Consider the following 24533-nt stretch of genomic DNA (forward strand, 5'->3'; position numbering starts at 1 on the left):
TAAGAAGGTTGAGAACCACTGTCCTATAGGCTCACTATAGGTCAGAATTGATTGGATGGTAGTAAGTGATCAACTTCTGAGCTAACCTCTTGGCCTTACATTTCGATGGCTTAGCAGATCACCTCACAAGTCACTATTTGACTAGACTTTGCTCTCTGGATCACCTTGGTGAATCCTTGACTCATTCTGAGACAAGAATCATTCCATAAAATTGTCTTCATTTGCCTCAATCTTGATTAAAAGGCTGATGGAAATTCTGTAAGTAAGCCAATTTTCCCACAAGCCTTGGGCATCAAGTCAGCCAGACCTGAGGCCAAGATGTCCACTTAAAATTGAACATGCCCAACCATGAGATTCCCAACAGTGCTAGAGACGAAGATAAGCATATTACTACTGAGAGGTCCTGTCTGGAGTCATCTAAGGATCACAGGCACATGTTTAATTAAGCATGTGTGGTTAAAACTAATAATGTAAGTGTATGCACTGAATTCTTGTAGCAATATTTTTTAATTTATCCTCATCTGGTAGAAGTTGCTATTAGTATAATTCTCCCAGGAAGCAGAGGAGGGGAGGGGGAATGACTACAATTTCAAGAGTTCTTAAAAATTTCTTAAGAATTCTTGCTTTCCATTCCGGTAGACCTGAGCTGAGTCCGATTCCTGTGCAATGCACCACCACCATCCCTGTTAGTAGAAGCTGGCACATTGCAATGATATTAATTATATTTCATTGGAGTTTCTAGCTAGATAAGACTTAGAACAGAGGCCTGGCAACCAACATTTGAATATAATTCAAGGAAGCCCCTATGAATAACAATTCCATTGAGTGGGGTCTCCATGAATCGAGGACTGATTCCACATTAGCTAACAAAAACAACTACCATATTCAGCTGTATGTGTCCCCAATAAACTGGTTTAAAATAAACAACAAAGCTATTCCTCTAAATTTGGTAGTGGTTGCTAATGACTATCCCCTAACCTGGGAATTACCCACTTTCAATTGGAAAACTTTAACCTGTTAGAAACAAATGTTTCATACGACCTTAAATGCTGTCAAACTGACTCAAAACCTGGTTTCAAAGACTGTGGGCTAGAGTCCCAGGAGAGCCAAAATCAGGAGCCAGGGAATTCCTGGGCCTCAGCTGCAGCTGGCACCTAGCACCTGGCAAATGTTTCAACTTAAGGATACCTGCCACCCACACAGGCCCGTTCCCTTCTCCTCTTGTCCCCATAAACTCAGTTTTCTTTGAGTAATTAATAGCTTCTGACTTTTCCCAGCACTGGACATGGCTTTCGTCGCTCATCTTGCTACGACCAAATAGACCCAGCCAAACACTCCTCAGTGGGGGCAAAGATGCCTGTCTCGGTGTTTTTCTCACTCACTTTCCAGAAAACCCACGGGGAGTCTCACCAGTATCGTGGCCAATGTGAGGACTCCAGTCCTTTCCATGACCATCGCACAGCCCACTTACACATATTTTCAGGAGAGATCAGACCTGAGTTGACTAGACAGAGAGACGTTTCTGAACCTTCAAAACTATGGATGCTATTTTATCCTACTCCATATTTAACAAGGCAACATTTAAGGAAAGATCACTTTCAAAGCACAGAAACTGAGGTTGGCTCACTTTAAAAGTGCTTTTGAAAATCAAGAATTGGTTCTCAACAGAATATAATTAGAATTAAAGTTTTCAGGCGACCAAAAGCAAGCCAGAAAGACATGCCATGTTCAAGTTCCTTGTAGTGTTTAGGATTGCAAAGCCCAGAGGGGAGGCAATTGTCTGAAACTTAAAGTGAGTGCAATCTCATCGTATCAAGTACTTACTCCTCCCTGATCTCAATTTATGTCCAGTATGTATGAAATACCAAGCCCCAAATATATATTGCCCCAAGACCACAGGGGGTCTTTAATTTACTGTAACATCATAATGTGACACACTAGTGCCGCCTAATGATATATTATTCTCTGCTCCCCACCAAGTCACATGCACAGAGACATGAAGCCCACTGACAGCCCTGGTTATATGTCAGCTACAAGTCTGTCATAGTGACTTACAGCACAAAGGATCAAACTGCTGCCTGATCCTGCACCATCCTCATGATCAAGTGTGGATCAGATCATCCTGGTCCAGAGGATTTTCATTGGCTGATTCTTCAGAAGTAGATCACCAGGCCTTTCTTCCTAATCTTTCTTAGTCTGGACGTGCTGCTGAAGCCGCAAGCCTCCACTGACAAGTGGCAGTTGCGCATGAAGTGCACTGGCTGGAAACTGAGCCCAGGTTTCCGACATGGAAGGCGGTGATTCTTTCATTAAAGCACCACTGCCCTCTTTGGTTGTTTGCCTACTGTATCCCAAAAATGTGAATACATAACAAACTGACATCTTACAGTCTAATTTAAAATGACGTGAAAATAGTCTCAAATTCCTGACTTTGCACCCGTGAACCCTGCCTGGCATACAAAAACTTAAGATTCACATTCTAAAAACATCCAGAGAACAGTAAGGCATCCAAACGCAACAAACAGTATGGGTTTCGTGTAATTCCAATCATGTGGATGGTAAGGAAACAGACCTATTTCACATTCAGAATTCTCTCTCTAGGGTTATTTTGAAAAATCAAAATCTACTAAGCTGTAGTTATCAAATAAAATTCGTTTTTCAAATATTTATTTGCAAAGAAATACTTTGCAATGAACCAGGCTTTGGACAGCATGAAAACTGACTGATACACTCAAGTTTCATCCAAAACCAAAAAAACTCCATGTGCTGGTTCACCTTGCAGCTGGAAAACTTTAAAATATCTCCCAGAAATTCCGCACACTGTAAACATTGGACAGATAAATGTCTGGAGGGACTGGCATCTCCAACTGTGCAAGGGTGATTCTGAAAGGATTGACGATGGGGTTCTCACGTGCGGGAGCTTCTTACACCAGAGACAGCATGTGGAAACATGTCTCTGTGAACAGTGGCTGCCAGCAGGCAAGTTCTCTTTTAAAAAGTCAAATAAAATACTTTTTGTGCCATGGGGAAAAATTACGTCAGGACTAATACCAACATGTTAACAAAACTCCAATGGAGATGTTCTCAAATCACTGTAACTTTGCCCCAAGTAGAGATGTGTTGCCCATGGAAAGAACAGGTTTTAGATTGACGGAGCATTTTAAAGGTCGGGAAGACCTCAATGACGAGACAACAAAGTTTGACAAATGAAGAAACTGCAGCTAAAGTCCACAGGAACTGGTAGAAGATGGGAAATTTTCATCAAAGGAATAACTCCTGAAGCTGAGATCTCCTGCCCAACGTCTTGGCTCCAGCTACCTTTCCAGCTACCTGAATGGCTGGCTGTCAAACATTTTGTGTAAAGATCAGCTAACTCAAAGGGATAAACTTTCCATCAGTCTTCTAAGCAAGATCAACGCTAAGGCTGACAATGTATGGGACAAACTGTAACTCAAGATGAATCTTGGCTTTATAACTATGATCAGAAACCCAGGTCCAACCAAGACAGTAGCTCCCCTCGGGGGATCTGCTGAACCAGTTATATTGAAGGCAGAAAGATCTATTCAAAGTTTATGGCTAGTTCTTCTTGGAATTCCTAAAGGTTAATTTCCATAGTCTTGAAGGTCATAGAATGATCACGGGAGATTGTGAAGATGTCTTTTTTTAAAAAAAGAAAAATGCAAAAAAATAAATTAATTAATTTAATTAAATTAAAAAAAAGAAAAATGCATTGGTGAGTAAAAAGGCCAGGAATGTTGTACAGAGAAATTTCAAGTAGCAAGGGCTTTCCTACAGAATTTCCCAAAATTCAACATTTAAAAGGAACACACTGTGAGTCCTAAGGATGCCGAAACTGCCATTTTGACTTGGTATAAATAAAAAATCTTCAGGGAAGGTGGAAACACGGCCTTTACAAGTACCCAGACCTAGGTGGAGAACAAGTGCAGACACAATAGCTTCTCAAAGGTTGATATATCTGTTTAATAGCATTTATAAAGGTACATTCTGACTCACCCTAACATATAGGTTTTCTTTTGTTTTAAAACATTGTTAGGAACAAAGCAAAACCATCTACACCTTTTGTCTTCTAAAAGAGTTGAAAACAGATTCATATAGCCTATTAGGGCTATTACAGGTATGAACAAATCCAGATCCAAAAACACCATGTTTTCAAAAGAAACTAAAATTCTAGCTTTCAGCAAACCCATGATGATTTTCTACACCTTATGTGTTACACACACTTAATGGTATAGAACCAAATAAAACAGTAAAGAGAAAGGTGTTATCTGGCAGGTCTTTTAAAAGGATTCCCTTAGAATTTCCCATTCTAGAGACAGAAAGGGCCCCAAAGACCCATTTAGTCAAAGCAGCATAACTTTCTACACATTTATATGTAGATATTGCCCCTGGGATGGCTAGAGAAAGTATGAGAACAGAAAAACTATGGGAAGATTTGGGATTAGAAAGTTGGGGGATTTTTTTCCCCTAAGCTTTTTTGTTTTTCCCCTCCAGTTTTATTTATTTTGCTATTATTGAGCATACACAGCTAAACATAGACCCATTTAACACCATCAACCTGTTGGAATTTCTTGAGAACATAAAATGTCAGTGAACACGGGCTAGACCGAAGCATGTACACAGGTACGGATAAGAGCTCATGAAACACAGAATCTAGGCCAGATAAACCCCTCAGGTATAGAAATAGGAGTAGGGATACCAGGAGGGTAGGGGGAAGGTGGGGAGAAAGGGGGAATTGACCACAATGATCGACATAGAAACACACACACACACACACACACACACACACACACACACACACACACACACACAGCGGGACAAACAACAGAAAACATGGGGGAAGGGAGATATCAGTTGATGTAATAATCATTTACAATCTATCAAGGGGTCACGGGGGGGGGGGGGTAGGGGGCTGATTCTAAAGGCTCAAATAGAAAGCAAATGTTTTAAAAATGATGATACAAATATGCTTGGTACAATTGATGCATGGATTGTTATAAGAGGTATAAGAGCCCCCAATAAAATGATTTTAAAAAGTCTTATAGCCTATTGGGGCTATTAGTGAACATTTTCACCAACATGTGAATGTGCTTCCTTAACTAATAGCAGTGTAACAATGAAGGACAGCAAGAGATGCTAGAAAATAGTTAATGATCTGACTGCCCAATCTATGTTATGCACGGTCACCTGCTAAAACCATCAGCAGCTCTGCAGGAGAAAGATGAGTCTCTACTCTGCAAAGATTTCAAGTCTCAGAAACCCACGGGGCCAGTTCTACTCTGTCCTACAGGATCCATATGAGTGGGACACGACTCGATGGCAGAGAGCTGGATTTCTGAGTGTGGCACGCTTCCCTGGTGGCCCTGGGTTTAGGAGGTGGACTGCTCATGGAAATACTAGCGGTTCACACCTAGCAGCTGCTCTTTAGGAGAAAGAGGAAGCTGTCTGCTCCCGTCTGGGAAGCCCTGACTGGGGTTGCTCTGATCTGAATCAACGTGAGAACAGAGGGTTTGTTTCCCATGGATCCACTGTCATGAATCAGCAAGCTCATCACCGTCCTCTGAGAGCACCATTTCCTAAAGGTGGAAACCATATTTTATAAAAACACATACCAAATGAATCAACCGTGGTGACACAACATGGTAAATTTAATGAATGTCACTACCTAATAAGCCAAGTGTATGCACTAGTGGGTAACAACTAACTAATATACTCACTACCGCTGAGTCAATTCTGACCCATAGTGACCCTATAGGCCAGAGAAGAACTGCCTCATTGGGTTCCCAGGGCTATAAAAATCTTTACCATGCAGAAGGTCTCCCACAGGAGCCCTGGGGGTATAGTGGTTACCGGTTGGGCTGTGATCTGCAAGCTCTGGAGTTCAAAACCAACAGCAGTTCTGCATGCAAAAGACGGGCTCTCTATTCCGATCAGGAGTTCAGTCTTGGGAACCTGCGGGGGGTGTTCTACCCTGTCCTATGGAGTTGCCGTGAGTCAGCATTGGCTCCACTGCAATGAGTTTGTTCTGTTCCCTGTCCCCCACCCCTGCAGAGCGGCTGGTAGTTTCAAACTGCTGACTGGAGGTTAAACAGCCCAACTCGTAACCCACTATGCCACCAGGCCTCCTTAGTGGCCAACGCAATCTCTCAAAATAAAACAGAATACAATTTTCAAGCCACACCTTCATATAAGAACGTGCAGGGCAAACAGGAGTCTTATCAAATCTATGAAAACATCAAGCTGAATCCAATAAAATGTCAAGACTGAGACTCTGTATCTCATTCCTACTCTGGTGGCCCTTGTGTACGCACCAGTCTTTGATTTTAGTGCTCCAAACACCAGCCCAAGATGAAGGGAGCAAGGACCCAGCTGCCACGATAAAGATCACAGCCAGTCTTTAAAGTCTTGTCCCGAGAACCCTACTTTTCCTTAGCAATTTAACAGGAATCGTTGTTCTACACGAATACATTTGGAAAGTGAACTCTAGCCGGCATGAAAGAAAGCAAATTTAATGAAACATTCCATGGTCACTTTCGCCGAAATCATTATTACAGGGCCTTCATGAATCCAGGGACCTCAAAGCACTTCTCTGCCAACCAAGTTAAAGCCTGGAACCATCAGCAGCAAACCCAAAAGGGAAAGCCCCCTCACGGATACAGCAAAACCCAGACAGGTTTCCCTAATGTGAAAATAATGCACATTATTCAAATGGATTTCTTTAGCTGTCACACTGATTCCCCTCGGGAACTTTCTCCTCCCTGCAGGAAAAGTGTTTATGTCAGAGGTACAGATTGGAAACTCATGACACCTCATTTATCCTCAGTTACACTAAGGCAGTGGGAACCTAATTTGCTAGCACACTGTACACTGTCAATTAACTTCTTGGTGAGCATTAAAACAATTAGGCAACAACGCACCCCATCACATCTGTGTGCCTACCCGGTCTACACCTGGTACCAATTAAGACGTCACCCTGCACCGTGGCTCTTGCTGCAGTCTCATTGGTCACTCACATGTCACATCCTGCCAGAGATTTCAGCAAACGCTTTTTGAAAACTAATGGGATTCCCCCCTTGTCAACAACACAAACGAAGTGGAAATTAGTCCACTTGGCAACCACATCACACATCAAGATTCCCATGCTGTATAAGCAGATCTGAAAGGGGCAGGTCTATTGTTTATACATTTAGACATGAACTATGGGAGAGAGTAGCTGTGTTCTCGCACCTTGTCTTAGAAACTATGGCTTCCCTAGAGGGCTGGTATGTCATCCGATGCAGGAACTTGTGGGATATTAATGACAGTTCTGCCCAGAGCACATTAGAAGGTTCATAAAGGAAATCAGCATAGTTTTAGCCTTGAAGGTAGACTGATGCATGTAAACTGGGTTAAAATTTTTTTGTTATAACTAACTACAGGGATGGATTGCTAAAACAATAAGAATAATACAAGGCTGCTGAAATACTGTGCAGAAACTTTATCGGCGGTCACGTCATCCCCTTGGCTACATCACCTGGTGTGGACCATACTCCCTGCCCCTTCTAGCGACTCCACTGCTAGGGCAGAACACGAAGCCAACAGCACATTCCCACCACGCCAGCTCTTCCTCACAGTGAACCTATCTTGAGTTCCTGGGACCGTTGGCCTTTAGAAGAGCAAAAGCCTCATCTTTCTTACAAGGAGAGCTGGTGGGTTTGAAGTGTTGACCTGGCATTGAGCAGCCCAGCAAACATCCCCTTGTGCCACCAGGGCTCATGAGCACTGTCCCAATGCACCCACATGCTGACAGAAGCCTCGGTCCTTTCATTACTTACAGAACCAGCGACAATTCGGGCTGGAAAGGCCATCAACTCATAGTGTACCATCACCCTCACCCCCTATACTTCCACTTATCCTTCAACCCTCCTTCCCCATGCAACATGCAACAAAAACTCTGGAGCGGACTCAAAGTAATATAATTATTTAGAAATAATGTTTAAATGACTTCACTCCCCAATCCAGAATTTATCAAACCAAAAAGGCAAATCTACACTGAAGGCCTTTTCTTACAAGCATATTCCTGTAAGAGTGACTTAGCTGGTACTAGTCCCTCCTCGTTTTACAGTGAAGGATAATAAGAAAAAGACCCTCAAACTGGTCCGGACATGCCTGTGAGAATTACATGGTTCCCTCACGGCCCTGGAATTCACAGCTCCAGGTGCCACAGTGAGTCCTCAAGGAGGTATCTGGTGATCTAATTCCAACACAAAAAAAGGCAGTCATCAAATACTTCTTATGGAGCCCAAGTCTCTCCCCTGGCATGCCTGGGGGTCACCCTGAGCCACAATCAACTCCACAGCAATCGGTCACTGGTCACAAGGAAGAGGCACAGAGCTTGGGGTTGACCTGTGTTCCAGAGAGGGAATGATAAAAATGATTACAGTGTCAGCAAAACAAATATAGCCCACCAAGAGGCTGGGAATCGAGTTTTCTAATAACTGAACACAAAGTAAAGGCTCCAGAGGGTTTCAGAAGCTTTTCAGTTTGTTTTTGCATAAAGATGCTCTTTTAACTGCAGTCATGATGAGGTAACAGCTGACCTCTTAGGCGGTGGCAGGCAGGCCTCAATTATACGGTGAATTCCATGGGAGTGATGTTAATTTCCCACAGAGAAGATCACTACAGAAGAATGTACCTGTATATATATGCCCCAAGGAGCCCTGGAGAAGCAGTGGATTACGCATTAGGCTACTAACCACAAGGTCAGCAGTTCAAACCCACCTGGTACTCCATGGGAGAAAGTTGAGGCTTTCTGCTGCTATAAAAATGGACAGCCTGGGGAAACACAAAGGGTCAATCCTACTGTCTGCAGGGATGCTATTAGTCAGAACTGACGCAGTGGCAGTGAGTCCATTTGCTGTCTACGCTGAAATAAAAACACCCTGAGGCAATGGGTAAGAAAACACTGTTCTCCACTGTGTCCTAAAATTAGAATTGGAGTGACGTAATCTTGTTTTACCCATTATTCTTGGCAATTCCGTGAGACACATCAGGTCAAGATGAACTCATCCACATGATTCAGGCAGTAACATCTCTTTTCATTTTGCCTTCAACTAATAATTTGAATATCGTAAGAGGGATGAAGTTAATAAAAGCCTGGGGACAATTTCCCAGCATACAGAGAAATACCAGTAACCACCACCTTGTTACAGGGCCCACGGGACTCACAGAATTCCTATTTTAGAAAGGAGAGGAAATCCCCAGCCATTAACCTGGAGTGTGACTAACAGTGCCTTCACTTTATTGTTGCCTGGCTCTTCTGAAGGAAGAGAGAGCACAACCCGCTATTCTGTGTCTCTCGCCTTTCGATCTCTTGACCCTGACCCCGAGAGGCAGCCACTGTTCCCACAGTTTACTGATAAGCACTAAGCCTGGGCGGGTTCCAAAAGGTAAAAAGGTTCATCACGTATGCAGCTAGGGACCTACTCCAGTCTGTCCAAAACCAGGGTACTTTTTTCTTTATCCTCACCCATCCCCACTCTCATCTTCCTCTGCTGCAATTCCAAACCATAAGACACATTCCCTTTCACTTCAGAAAAAGACCAACAATTAATTACGCTCCTTATGCCCTCTCTTCCATTCTATACTGCTTACGTATTGATATGACAAAAATCAAAGCAGCGGATGGTCCTTAAGTAGCCTCTGACACATTTCCCATCCACCCCCACCCCCCAAAGTACAAAAGGGGATGATTATTATAAGTACCTTTGTAGGAGTTCTAAAGAATAATCTCTAGTAAGTTGAGATAGAGCCCCATTGGTGCAGTGCAAGGCTGCTAAATGCAAGGCTATGGGTTCAAAGTCACTACCCGCTCCAAGGAACAAAGATAAGGCTGTCTGCTCCTGTGGCTTGGTCTCTGAACCCCTAAGCTCTACTCTGTTCTATAGGGCTGCTAAGAATCAGAACTGACTTTCTGGTAGTTGGTTAGAATATTAGAAGTCAGTTACTGGAATAAAAAGTGAATAATCTCTCAAAAAGGTATCTTGGCTGCTGTTACCTAAAAAGTATCTAAGCTCTGTAAATTTGTCTTACTGATAAAATGACGCTGCTGAACCATCTGGGATCTAAGGCAGATGAATAGTGCTTAACTTATCTCAATAAGAAATCCCTTTGGAAAGTTAAACAAGTGACCATCTAGCAGGGAAGCAAGAAAGTCCACACGGAAGAAGCACACCAACCTGTGTGATCATGAGGGTGTCGACGGGAAGCAGTATCAGAAATTTAAAAGACAAGCAGTCAAATTGATGTGAAGGAGTATAGAAAAAAGTGGGGACCCTAAACCCACTTGTAAGACAATTGGACAGTCCCTCACAGAAGGACAACATAGAAGAGATAATATATCAGGGTGCAGTATAGCACTCATGGAAACACTTAACTATCCTCTCCCGTTCTTTAATATTATGGTCATTATTTTACCTCATTAATTGTGTTAGACCTGTGTATGTTCATTTGTATAATTAATATTGTTTGATGCATGGAAGACAAGATAGATAGCCCTTCAGAAACAGTATTGGGAATAATGATTCCCTGACAGTACAGGAAGTGGGTGGGGGGCTCCAAGGAACAAAGATAAGGCTGTCTGCTCCTGTGGCTTGGTCTCTGAACCCCTAAGCTCTACTCTGTTCTATAGGCCTTATCTTTGTTCCTTGGAGCGGGTAGTGACTTTGAACCCATAGCCTTGCATTTAGCAGCCTTGCACTGCACCAGTGGGGCTCTATCTCAACTTACTAGAGATTTTTCTTTAGAACTCCTACAAAGGTACTTATAATAATCATCCTTTTTGTACTTTGGGAGGTGGGGGTGGATGGGAAATGTGTCAGAGGCTACTTAAGGACCATCCGCTGCTTTGATTTTTGTCATGTCAATACGTAAAGCAGTATATATAGTCATCACAATGACTATATAACCCCACTAGAAGGGAAAGAATACAGAATTGTAGGTGAACAGATACATTGGATAATGTAAGATACATCAAATAATAATGATGATAACAATAATATAATGATAAGGGTTCCTGGACTGTAGGGGAAGGGAGGGAGGGCGGGGATAAAGGGGAACTGGTATCAAAGAATTCAAGAAAGAAAATGTTTTGAAACTGATGGTGGAAGCAATTGTACAATCATGCTTGAATTATGGATTTTTATAATATCTGTAAGAGGCCCCAATAAAATGATTAATTACGAAAAGAAACCCCTTTTGAGACATTTAATCATGGTCTTTCCCTGCAATTACACATAAGAGCAGACACACTGCATGAATTTCAGGAGTTCAAAGACCTTCTGAAACCCACAGTGATCCAAGACTAAGTTTACAGACGATCTGCTCTGAGGTGCACCCTAGACTGTAGTCAAGTCTTCTGCCTTCTCCACCTGTTCTAAATAGTGATCACCTGGGCTAGGTGTTTCAATGCTTTTTAGTCATTTTAATAAATATTTAACTGGGACATTAAAAGGGATCATTGTAAAATGGCAGTAAGTAGATCCAGGGCTTGAAAGAATCCTTGACTCATAGTAAATAGCATATTTTCTATCATGTAACTGTATCTTAGAGCCATACAAATAATTATCATTTACCTTGTTTCTAAATACACATTAAAATAACATCCCTTTCAGCCTATAGTTAATGTAATTCATTGTGAAATTAATTGAATTCTCTAAAAAATGTTTTCCTAGAATTTTTTTTTACTAATACTGGATACTTTGTTAGATAATTTCATACCCATTTGCTGAGAGTACTGATAAGTGGACTTTCTTTTTAAAGTACTTTAATTCCATTTTCCTACAAACTTTTTAAAGACCCATATATATTTATATGTATGCACACACACACACACACACACACACAATGTTTTGAGAATTAGAACATCTGTTGCCATAGTCAATTCTGACTCATAGTGACCCCCATAGGGCAGAGTGGAACTACTTCCACAGGGTTTTCTCATAACTCTTCATAGAAGCAGAATGTCGAATCTCTCTCGTGAGGAGGAGGAAGGGTTCACACTACCAAGCTTTCAGTGAGTAGCCAAACAGGTAACCACGGTGCCACCAGGGCTTCTTCCACATTAGAAAAACAGTAGTAAATACCAATTCACAATCAATGGCAAAACAAGCCTCTAAATAGCTACTGTACCATTCATCTCCTTCAGAAACAAATAACTTTAAAAAGAAGTGTCCGTATTTTCACTCTCTTCTCAGTACTTTGTTTTTCACACAAAATTGGACCGGAATAAGCTTCACTTGTTTTTCTACCACATAAACTAACCAACTGGACAATCTTACTACCATAAGGCACTTACTACATCTACACAGTTTTAACAGTTTAGGCTTAGAGATAAAATCCATCCGTACCGACATGTCTTCTCCTTTTCATAAATGATTAGATCAAATAGAAAGAACAGGGGGGAAATAACACTGATGTTTGGGGGGAATTTCAGACTATTGTAATGGTTCTCAAAGTTTGGTTCAAGGGCCCGAAAGATCCCCACAAATCTCTACAAAGTTGAATTTTCCGCACTTGTCTCAATAAAAACAACATATTCTAGCAGAGTGAATAAAAATGTAGGTGAGAATCCAGCTATCTCTTCATTTAAAGGCAGACACTCAACAGATTTGTAAACATATAAAACAAGGCCACCTTTCTCTTTGGAGGGTGCGTGGAAGTAGTTATTTTTCATTAATGAAGTTATTTGTCAAAATGTAACTTTAAAACTTGTTTCAACTATTTTAAAATTTTGTTTCTGATAGAGTAAATACCAAAACATATTAAGCTACATACAAGTCCCTTAGAGTTCTCAGTAGCTTAAAAGTAAGAGTAGAAGTTCTGAGAACAAGAAGTTTGAATGAAAATCACTGCCTTGTAGCAACTGCCCCTTGACCCCTTAGTGCGGGAGAGAAGTTAACAGCAGTACAAAGCCATCAACTGACTTTGTGGGCTGTCAACTATGATTCCAAACCACTGCCAGCCAGTGAGTTGATTACAACTTTCTTCAGGGCTTCTGAGACTGCAACTCTCCCTTGGTGCAGCTGGTTGATTTGAAGTAGTTAGCAGTTACAGTTAGCCGCCCCAAGTAAAATTAGGCCTTCATAATTCAAATAATTTATGAAGTAGATGAGTATTGTGACTTTGGCATTAACAGTAAATACCATAACATTACTCTTACTTCCCCTATTCAGTTCTACACAAAGTTTGAAGGGCTACTGCCGTAGTTTTGTAGTGTCACTATATATATAACCAAAATAACACAAGGGGGTAACTTTAATAAACAAAAAATTATTTTCTCAGGTTTAGCAGCCAAAACCAGGGTGCTAACTCTAGGGAAAATTTCCTGACAGTACTGAAGGAATGTCCTAATCTCCTAACTTCTGCTCCTTTTGCACTCTTCTTGTGACCTGACATCTCTCTTCCAACCATCTACTTTTATCTTTTATATATTGAAACTAACTCAAGGCATGCACTACAATAATCACCTCTCTTTAAAGTAACTCACTCTCAAGTGGGAACAGAATCATGAACACACAAACAAAGACCAAACCCTCTGCCATCACACTCAGTCTGGCTCATCAGCATCGTACAGGACAGCGGACAGCTGCCCTGTGCCGGCTTTCCACAGCTGTGAACCCTTACAGAAGCAGACTACCCCAGCCTTCTCGCTTTGGAGGCTGTTATGCTGGGCTGGAACCGCCAGTTTCAACCAGCAGCCAAACTCTTTACTCCACCAACACAGCTCATTAACCACAAGCAGAGACGAGGAGAACATAATCGAATCAATAACAGTCCAGCCTTTGGGACCTAAAAACAAAAACATGTATTGTCTGTCCCACACGTAAAACACCTATAACCCATCACATCATCCCCAAACTCTTAAACCCACTCCGAGTCTAAATATTATCTTCGGAATCATCAAATTCAAATGTGAGCAGAATATTAAACATATTCTATCTGGAGGCAAGAGTCCTCTTCATCTGTGAACCTGTAAAATTAACTACTTCCCGACTATAAGGGGGGAACAACCATGAAGGTAGACATTTCCATTACAAATAGAAGAAAGTGGAGGAGGAGAAGGAAGGATAAAGATATCAACCAAGTCTAGTCCTCAAGGGTGAAGACTAAAAGCCCTGTTCTCTGAGATGGAGATCATCTGGGCAACGGCCCTGTCCTCCAGACCCTGGTACTGGTTACACCCTCTGGATTCCGAACTTCGATTTCCCCTTCCAGGCCACTGAGGTGGCAACTCTGCTCCCTCTGCCTTGGGTGGCCCCAATCTTTGGCCCACAAGTAGTCCCCCATCATCCCCTTGGCCTCCACAGGTCCCATTTCTTGTCTCTGACCTGGCAGCTACAATTCTCAGCTTGGGGCAGGGGCCCTATCCCTCTGACATACCTTAATGATAGCCCCAACCTTCAGAATTCAGTGGATGAAGAGCTGGCTTTGAAACCTAGGAGAGCCTGATCCCACCCTTTGGCACCAATAAGGCCCAGTTTCCGGGGCTCCTTCCCACAGTTCTACTGATCTCCACGTTGTTCCAAGAATGATCCTTTTCTTTTCTTGGAGGACAACAGATACAGTTCCTTTGGCCTGTTTTCTGCCTGTGGAATTCCAAGAGGCAGGCACCTTCCCTTTCATTCTTTCTCAGTGCCCTTCGTTGTATGGGGATGGGTTTTATGCTGTGATAGTTGCCCTCAATCCAGTTTCACTTTTGGCCATGGTGTATTTCTTGAGCATCACACAAAATGTAAAGCAGAAAAAGAAATGCCCCTGCATATAAGTCACAAGCCCTTACTCACAGACCCCAAAAGACAAAAATACTAAAAGATACAGGTACAGAGGGTTTCAGCAAAATCTCTATGTAAAACGTCACTATGAAGTTACTTCTGACACGGCAACAGCATCAATGAACAGTGGTTTGAAGTACACTGACGCCATTAAAGGCATTTATCTTCCCACATGTCTCTACTTCTGAGTATATGTAATGATGTCCTATGTGTGTTCCTGGATGAAAAATGTGTATGCCTGGTTGAAAATGTAAGCAATCTTTTTACTCACAGAGGGAAGATAGTAAAGTGGATGGAGGGAGGACAATTAGTGGTACTCATAAAAAGTATAAGGAAAGTTGTAGAGAAAGCTTCTTTCATTTTAGAGGATACAAGATCTTAAAGAAGTTGTGTTGGCCTCTACTTGCTTACATATGAGAAATAGACTTAAAATTTTAAGTATAAAGAAAAGCGCTTTAAAAGTTGGGAGGTTCTATTGTAAAAATAAGTTCTTATGTCCTAAAATGTCCATCAAAGATGTAGCTATATAATTTTTTGTTAGAGATTAGGCTTATGAGTAATGGAGCTGGTCATGACCACAGTAGAAAACCCACCAATTGAGAGAAAGAACAGAAGGAAAGAAGTAGACTTCAAAATCTCCCAGGCAGGTGAGCGGCCACAGCAGCTCTACCTGTGGTCCCCAGAGAAAAGGACCATCACTGGGTCAGATCAGAGATCAGAACTCTTGGGAGGAGCATGGAAAGCAGGCTGTCAAGAGGTGAGGCTAACCTCCTAGGTGTCAATGTCAGATCTTTACCAATTCAATTCTGGGGTTGGGGGATGGCACTGCTGCCCAAAGCCGAGGGTCAAGGCTGCCATGCCCAAGAACAGAAGAATGAGGCCAGTAACAATCAAGGAGGTGGAACCACCACTCCAATGGACTAGAAGAATGGGGTCACCACAGCAGATGTGCCGTCCTAGTGGGGCTGGAAAGCAGAGTTCAAAGCCAGGGCGAAGGGGACCCCACTTAGAATCCAGAGTGCATGGCCAACTCCCAAAGTCTAGAGGACAGGACCATAGCCAAGGGGGTCTCAGAGAACAAAGGATTCTTTTCAAATCTCAAGAGCCATTATGACTTGTCCAGATTTCAGCTTCACAGATGAAGAGGAATTTTGACCCAGGATATGCCTAGAGTCTCTCCTATATTCAATTTAAATGAATCAGAAGGTTAAATTTTGGGCTTCATCGAGTTTGGGAATGATGTGTTTTATATGTTGAAAGGACAGGAATTTTAGGGGGCCAACGGGTAGAAAATTATGGACTAAATTGTGTCCCTCGAAAATGTGTTGTAAATCCTATCTTCTATGCCTGTGGTTATAATTCCTTTTGATGAGATTTGTTATATTAATGAGACATAATTAGTGTGAGTTGTATCAGGAGTCACTCTTTTTTGAGATATATATAAATAAAATAATTAAACAGACAGAAAGGTGGGGAAAGATGCCATGACACGTGGCAAATTTCAAAGAACCAGAAAAGAGAAGCTTGAAGACACAATGTCCTTCCTCAAGAGCCAATGGAGAAGACATTCCCCCTAAGGTGGCCCTGAGTCTGGGCTCCTAGCTCCTAAACTTGGAGAATAAATCAGTTAAAGACACCCACTTGTACTATTTCTGTTACAGCAACAGTAAATAATCAATACAACAGCTATACTTTCTTTTCTCCCTCTTCCCCTGCCAACATTTTCCAAAGTAAACATCTAGTACAAATGGGGGCGTGGGGGCGTTGCTCCCTTTCCACTTAAGCATCACCCAATCTTGCAAACATATCCAGCTACATGAAGTACAAGACCTGCCTTAAATGGAATTTTAGAAATAGGAACAGTTCTAAGAAGTAGGGGAAAAACTGGGGTGAGGGGGGTAACTTTTTAACTTTTCTAACTGAACATTTGCTTATCTTCTCCAAACCTTTTTTAAGTGTTTGATTTAAAAAAAAAAATCACTTTGTTGAGGGCTCTTACAGCTCTTATAACCATCCACACATCAATTGTATCAAGCACATTTTTACCTATGTTGCCATCATCATTTTCAAAACATTTTCTTTCTACTTGAGCCCTTGGTATCAGCTCCTTTTTTTCCCCTTCTCCAAACAAAGTAACATGCTACAAAATTTCAAAATAGTCCATTTTTATAACCATATTAGATTTCAGATGGTCATAATTTAAGATAAAAGAGATACAGTGAACCCTCGCCACTTCGCGCTTCGACTTCCGCGGCTTCACTCTATCGCAGTTTTTGCGTAACAGCGCCTGCTCTGTCATTACTGCCACTGATTGGCTCATACTATACACGCTTCTGTCTGCATCGCTACGTATCGGAGCTACGTATCAGATGCATTTTTGCTTTTGTTCAGTGTACTGTAATTGTTCGCGATTTTTAAGAAATTTTATCTAAGCCCTATGATGGCTCCTAAACGAGCTGCTTCTTCTAAGCCTTCTGACAATAAAAATAAGCGCCAGAGGAAGATGCTCACCATCCAGGAAAAGGTAAAACTTTTGGATATGATCAAAGATGGCAAGAAAATCGTGGAGGTTGCATGCCATTGATTACAGTATTTGTAAGAACTATGTATAATAATACTGTATGTGAAATATGTAATATTGTAAACTAGATGCCATAAATAATATAATAAATAATAAATGATAATTGTAACGTCCAAAATGTTTTACTGTATTTTCCCTTTTTCGTTTAATAAATTGGGTAATACGAGTGTAATGGTGACTAAAGGGTGTTTTTTCATGTCCCCTATGCTCTAACTATGAAAATATTTGATTTACAAATAAGGAATCCTACTTCGCGGAATTTCATTTATCACGGTAGGGTCTAGAACCAATTAACCGCGATAAACGAGGGTTCACTGTATAGTTTAGATGTGGAGATCCTATACATCTAATTGGTGGAGAGAGGTAAATTCAGTTGGTGCCAGGTGCAAAATGGGCAAGATTACCGCTGGTGCAAAGATGAGTTCTACAAGAACACAGCCATAGATAGCCATTGGATTTCCTTGATTTTAAGAGCTTGTTCATATACTCAGCTCTTTGGTCTAAAATAAATTTAAGTTCAGGTTCACATTCTAAGGACAATTATGAAAAGAAAGCTGGATATGGAAACCTAGCAACTAAAATGGATAATGGGTGGTTTATGTAGAAGTAACACAATGCTAAATAATTTCACATGTGGATTTTAACCTCTATCCTGTAAAACATAACTAAAATTACACACACACACACACACACACACACACACACACACACACACACTTTAGTGACAGGCAACCTGGACTTGGAATGCAACAATAAGCATAATTTTAAGTGGGGTGAGGACACACAGAGATCCAAATGTATATTCTCAAGTAATCATAGCAAATGGATCTGTGCCCAAGCCTTCATCTGACAAAAGTTATATAGAAAAGAAAAGAAGGAGATAAACAGTAATACCAAAATGAAAGAGACAAGAAATCCGGGCGAAAGGCAGAGTACGTGTCTGTGCCTGTGGTTAAAGACAGAGCTCTTAGAAAGCATTGCCGGAAAGAGCGCGTGTTTTTGTGCAGCAGGTGCTTGGGTACTTACTGTGCCCGGTTCTCTGTCTGCTCCCGAAGTAACCAAGAAACGCACAGACATGCCCGTTCAGACACAGAGGCAAGAACAGAAATAAAAAAAAGGGGGGAATAATTAGAACACAAGCCCCAAACTGTTTTAAAAATGGCTTTTATTTATATAAGTCATTGCACATTCCTAATACAGTGATTTCCTGAAAATTACAGTATTTTGTAAACATAAGATTTACAGTTTAACCATACACAAAGCCTATTTTTTTTTATTTCTTGACAGAATAAATTACTTTTCTTCAAAAAATTAGTCAAGTGCAATTTTGCCCAATATTTAATGCATACTAGAATTAAAGCCTATGAAACTAAGTTGTAACAGATGCAATTATCAAACCTTTCATTTGAACACATTCACTTTCAAATTTAACTTCTTATTTCGCCCCATTTAACAACATTACTTTCTTTGAAAATTACCCAATTAAGCAGTTAACAGTTTTCCATAATATGGTACAGGCCACTGGCATTAACTAAACTGTTGCCAAGATGTCAAGATGCCTGCAAACTAAAGAGTTCGGGGAAGCTACAAATTACCACGTCAAGCCCTGAAAATGTGCACCATTTTTCAGTGGCAGAGCTTTGCTACAGCTCCACTTATCTCACGGTTCTCTTTCTGTATAGGGTGGGACTCTCGGTAGTGATGCACACAATTCTGCAGCACCGTATAGGTATTAGGACCAAGTCCTAATCTGGCTTGCCCGGCCTCTCACCTCTGTGGTGCTCTGCATCATGATGCTTCTTGTCATCTTTTATTGCCAAGTGAGACTGCCCACTCAGGGCACTGGACAGCGCCAGGAGGCCAGCGCTGCCCCCGAGGGGCGGGATTCCAGGAGGCTGAAGTCCCGAAGGGTGAGGCGTGAGGGGTACTGGGGGTCCATGGCCATGAGAGAGGTGCTGAGCTTGTAACTGCTGCTGCTGTTGGTGGCAGTGGTGGTGGGAGAAGAGGAGGAGGAAAAGGACATGGTGATGGTGGTGGCAGCAGCATCCGGGAGGTAAAGTAGGCATGACATGAAATGAAGGAGACAGCAGAACAGGTTGAACATACACACAAAGGGAGTGAAGGAAGAAACAAGGGGGAAAGGAGAAAACAAGTGATTAGTGCTTTCTGTTCATCAAAAGCTTCTTTCACCTACTACTCCCCATCTGCCCCTTGTATTGTCCCCATACCTACACTGTAACGTTCTGGCATAACTCACCCAGTTATGAGTGCAGCTGGTTATCATTTAACAAGTAGGGCTACATCAGTAAGCGCTCAGATATTGATTCCATTTTTATGTGCTGCCAAATATAAGATCAAGTATGTTTGAATCTATGATGCGTGAGATTTAGTGTGAGATATAAGGTTCATTCTGATGTTCAAGTGGTAAAAATGTATGGAGGTGGGGTGGGTACAAATGAAAAATACAGTAGCCCAACATTACTCTCATTTACCATCATAGTCACACAGTGGAAATTCTAAATCACCAGGCCACTCCATGGGACAAGGATGAGGCTCTGTACTCCCCTAATGAGTTCTAGTCTCAGAAAGCCATAGGGGCAGTTCTATCCTGTTCTACAGGGTCACTGTGAGCTAGAATCCACTCAGTGACAATGAGAGTAGCAGGAGCAGTGGTACCACTGAGTGGACACCAACTCAAGGTAACACCATGTGTGTGTCAAGGGTACAACTGTGCTCCACAGGGTTTCCAAGGAATTGTTTTTTGGAAAACAAATCACCAGGCCTCTCTTCTAAGACACCTATAGGTGGACTTGACCCTTCAGCCTGTTTGGCAGCACAGTAACCACTTGTACTGCTCAGTTAGTATGTGACTCCACTCTACCCTTGTATTCTCTATTAGCCTACTAAGCAGTGGTCTGATGAGAGAAACAAAACCATTAGCTTTAATTAACACAATTCACAAAGAAGGAAGAACCAACACCCAGATGTCAATCCCACGCAGACTGGCATTTATTTGGGTCTGCTTTACTGACTTCAATTCTCAAAGAACTACGAGGAAGTATCGATATTCCCAGAAAAGGAACCAAGGCTCTGAAGATTCTATTAAATAAATGAGTTTCTCCAACTAGACAGAAGAGGACTGAAGTCAATGCGGAAATGACTCTAATTCTGGACTTGACGTTTAAGCTACCATAGCACAGAACAGGGTCCAGTTTCATGACCCATGCTGGCCATAGCTGGAAGACAGAGGCGAATTTTCTCCTTTCTCCCACATCCCACACTTCAACCCTTCCCATGTGATTTCTACCACCCAGGTGACAGGAATGAGACCCAGAAAACATCAGCAGTTAGCAAAGGAAAGTGGCTTTATCCACTTGGGAGGGACTCAAACCACACCTATCCAATTCCTTTTCCATGATACCCATCCCAGAAATTATGAATCTGTTCATATTAAAAGGTACGGTTGCTCTCACATATTGTAGTTAATACCATGTTGTACAAAATGAAAAAATACCCAAGAAATGGTCCCAGCACCATAAATCGGGCCCCATTTCAGCTGTCCAACATAAAATTCATTTTTGATGAGACAGTAGGAATGATTAAAGCCCGATTTCTAAGGTGTAATGTTAGAACATGCTCAAGATTCTGACTTGTGCTCACTTCCCTGGGACTAAATTACTCGTTTTATTTATTATCCCCTTGCGTGTACTGAATATATTAAGTCTTCATGCCACATCTTCACCTATTTCCACCCAGCACACTGATCTATGATCTTACACATACTTCCAGCCCTGGAGAAAAAACAGAAGCACTGAAAAGCAGAAATCAGCCATCTACGGTAATTTTACAGTACATTTCCAACCACGCCTAGCATCTTTAAGGAAATCTTTAGGAGCCAACTTGGTTTAAAACTTCCATTTCTTCTCAAGTGAGCACAGTTCTAATTAGAGGGAAACTGCAACCAGGGGCAAGGTCAGAACAGGCAGCGGTAATAGTATTTGTGGGGGAATAATCTAAAAACTACTCATTCTCCATTTGAGATCATAATAACCATTTCTGTGTGCATAAAATCACCTTCCTGTCATCCCAAATACACTAATTCTTGCTCTGTCACCTGTTAAGAGCTCAGCAATAGCAAGACATAAAACTGAAGGAGCTGGCAGCAACGTCATGGTCCACTAGGCATGCTCATTAGCACTTAATTAGAAACTAGACACCTGCCATAAGAAATGTGCGCGGAAAAGAATGAGGAACAAGTCTGCCCTGCCAGCAATTACTATCATTACTTGGAGAGCCAGAGCCATGTCCGGCGTGGCGGGGTGGGGAGTGGGTGCACTGATGCATACACAAGCAAGTGCAGCAGGGTAATTAAGCACAGCATTGATTAAAGGCAGATGAGAGAAGCTAAGCAGAGGGGCAGGAATTTAACCACAGGGCAGAAGACACCACCCGATGACCGCCACCCACCCTCCAAATCGTCAAGAGTGTGATCACCAGAAGACTTCAGAGATGGGTTTTATGTCAGAGGGGGGCCACGCTCGCGCACACACCTGTTATTATCAAGTCAGTCCCAACTCACGGAGACATCATGAATGTCAGAGGAGAACTAGGTTCCAGAGTTTTTGATGGCTAGGCCTTTATTAAACAGTTCACCAAGGCTTTCTTCCGAGGCACCTGTGGGTGAATTAGAACTACTGATCTTTGGGTTAGTGGCCAAGTGCTTAACCATGTGCAGCACCAAAACATATGCAGTAATCTCAGGATAAAAAGCTGGTTCGTCACCGCTGTGAAGTAGACCTGGGTGGTGAAACCCAGCCTGCAACAATTCTTCTCCAGCCGTCCTTATTCATTGTCCAGCTTTCAGAGGCCCATCAGGCAAAGGAACACACCAGGGCTTGGGTCAGGTGCACATTAGTCCTCAAAGTGACATTCTTTGCTCTTTAAGGTCTTATGTAGATATGCCTAGCATAGTATTTTGATATCGTCACTGTTTCCACGAGCACTGACTGCGGATCTGAGCAAACTGAAATCCCTGACAATTTCGATCTCCCCTCGGTTTATGAGGTACATATGTCTTCTATTGGTCCGGTGTGAGGAATGTTGCTGTCTTTACATCAAAGCATAACCACAATGAAGACTACTTTTTTTTTTTTCCCTCTTCATCAGTAAGTTCTTCAAGTCTATTTCTCTTTCATCAGGCAAGGTTATGTAACCTACATATCACAGGTTAATGAGACCCCCTTCAATCCTGAAGCCACTTGTTTATTCATCAAGTCCAGCTTCTTGAATTATCTGCTCACCACACAAACAGAATTAATGGTGAAAAGACACAACCCCGCACATACCTATCTGATTTTAAATCAGACAATATCTTATTCAAATGCTCCCCCTGGGGCTTGAGGAAAAGGAAGTGTCCTTGAATACCCGTTCTTCTCAGTGTGATCCTTGGTTTGCTATAATCCACACAGTCAAATGCCAAAATTACCAAATAGCTTTCTGACACTCTCTGCTTTCAGTCGGGATTCACCTGCAAAGAGTAGTGAAATTCCTCCTTCCACGTTGTCTTCTGAATCTAAATGAAATTTCTCATCATGTACTATTGCAACCATTTCTAATTGTCTTTAGCAAAACCTTACTTGCATGTGACAGTAATCACACTGCTTGATAATTTCCACATGGAACTGATACTGTCCCCGTACTCAGTGATAAATGCATCTTTATTGCCTGGTGTTTAAGGGCAATGACAAATTGGGTTTTGTGCTTAAATCTGCTACTCATGAGCGCTGGTATGGGTTGAACTGTGTGCCCCCCAAATCTTTGCATATGTTAATCATATCCTAATCCAAACTAAGTGGCATCTTATGAAACAGGGGAAGTTAGGCAGGGAGGGGAAAGGTACACTCTCAGAAGTGGGAAAGACACAAAAGGATGCTCCCCGAGACCATTCAGAAAAAACATGACTTGCTGGGTACCTAGATTCAGACTGACCTCCAGAACCGTGAGATTCCCGAAACTCTGCTATAAGCCAGAACTTTCTCCTTCGTGGCTAGGGCTCTAGGGCTCCAGAAAGGACGGAAGAATCATCCCTGCAGTCCCCATTTCCCAACACCAACCCCATCATGTGAGAAGAAGTGCCCGGGTCTCTTTTTCAAGAACGTGTGGAAGAAAGAACAAAGGCAAAGCAGAGATACCCCTGGCTTCTCTCAGAAGTCGATGTTTCACATACAAGTTCCCTTGGAAAACCAGGCGCTCCCTTTCAAGAGAAAACACATCATCTGTTCACTACAGACCAAGAAACCATGCACATTTCCCATTCTTGGAGACTATAAGCATGGTAGAGAGCGAGGGTACGAAAATATAAATCTTTCTTTTTTTAAAATTCATTTTATTGGGGGCTTGTACAACTCTTACCACAATCCATCCATCCATCCAATGTGTCAAGCACATTTGTACATTTGTTGCCCTCATCATTCTCAAAACATTTGCTTTCTACTTGAGCCCTTGGTATCAATCTGATCTTTCTTCTATTTACTCTAAAAGCAGCACCCAAACCAAATCCAGTGCTGTCACATGGATTCAACTCCTAGTGGCCTGCAGGGCAGGGCAGAAACTAGAACTGCTCCCCAGGGTTCCAGAGGCTGCTGTAGCTTTCTCTCTCCCCTGGAGTCACTGGTGGGTTCCAACCACCAGCCGCAGAGCCTTTCGCTCTGTTAGCAGTCAAGTATTCAACTACTGGTCATCAGGGCTCCATCAATAAACTAACTGGCTAAGGTTTTGAAAATGTTGATGGCCTATTTAGATAGGACAGAAGACCCATGCAAAACCATTTGTAAAACCATTAGAAAAAGGCATCTTTCTTGAGCAATGGGGGTTCTTAGCAAAATAATTGTTTTTCTTGGGCTATCAATATATACCAGTGTCTCACCTGGAAACATTCGGCACTGTCTGGAGACATTTTTGGTAGAAGATGAATCTGCTAATGGGTCAGCAATGCTACTAAACACTCTACAATGCACAGGTCAGCCCCCATGAGACAAAATGACCAAACCCCAAATGTCAGTCATGCTGAGTCTGCTGAAAACCTATGGTCGAGAGCCAAGCTTGAGTGGTGTCCCATTACATTG

General features: G+C 42.0%; 1 protein-coding gene across 1 annotated transcript in view; it reads right to left on the minus strand.

Moving 5' to 3' along the window:
- The window catches only part of TLE1 (TLE family member 1, transcriptional corepressor), a 118548-nt gene that overhangs the window by 47982 nt on the left and 46033 nt on the right, over positions 1-24533 (minus strand). The window contains exons 7-8 of the mRNA XM_004713910.4: positions 19181-19385; positions 18436-18452 (exon numbers count right to left, since the gene is read on the minus strand). Coding sequence (XP_004713967.2) covers positions 18436-18452; positions 19181-19385 — 222 coding nt within the window. The remainder of the gene's footprint in view (positions 1-18435; positions 18453-19180; positions 19386-24533) is intronic.

This window comes from Echinops telfairi, unplaced genomic scaffold, assembly GCF_000313985.2.
Source record: "Echinops telfairi isolate 266 unplaced genomic scaffold, ASM31398v2 ScPeMD7_1;HRSCAF=3_1, whole genome shotgun sequence".
In the NCBI taxonomy this organism is placed as follows: domain Eukaryota; kingdom Metazoa; phylum Chordata; class Mammalia; order Afrosoricida; family Tenrecidae; genus Echinops; species Echinops telfairi.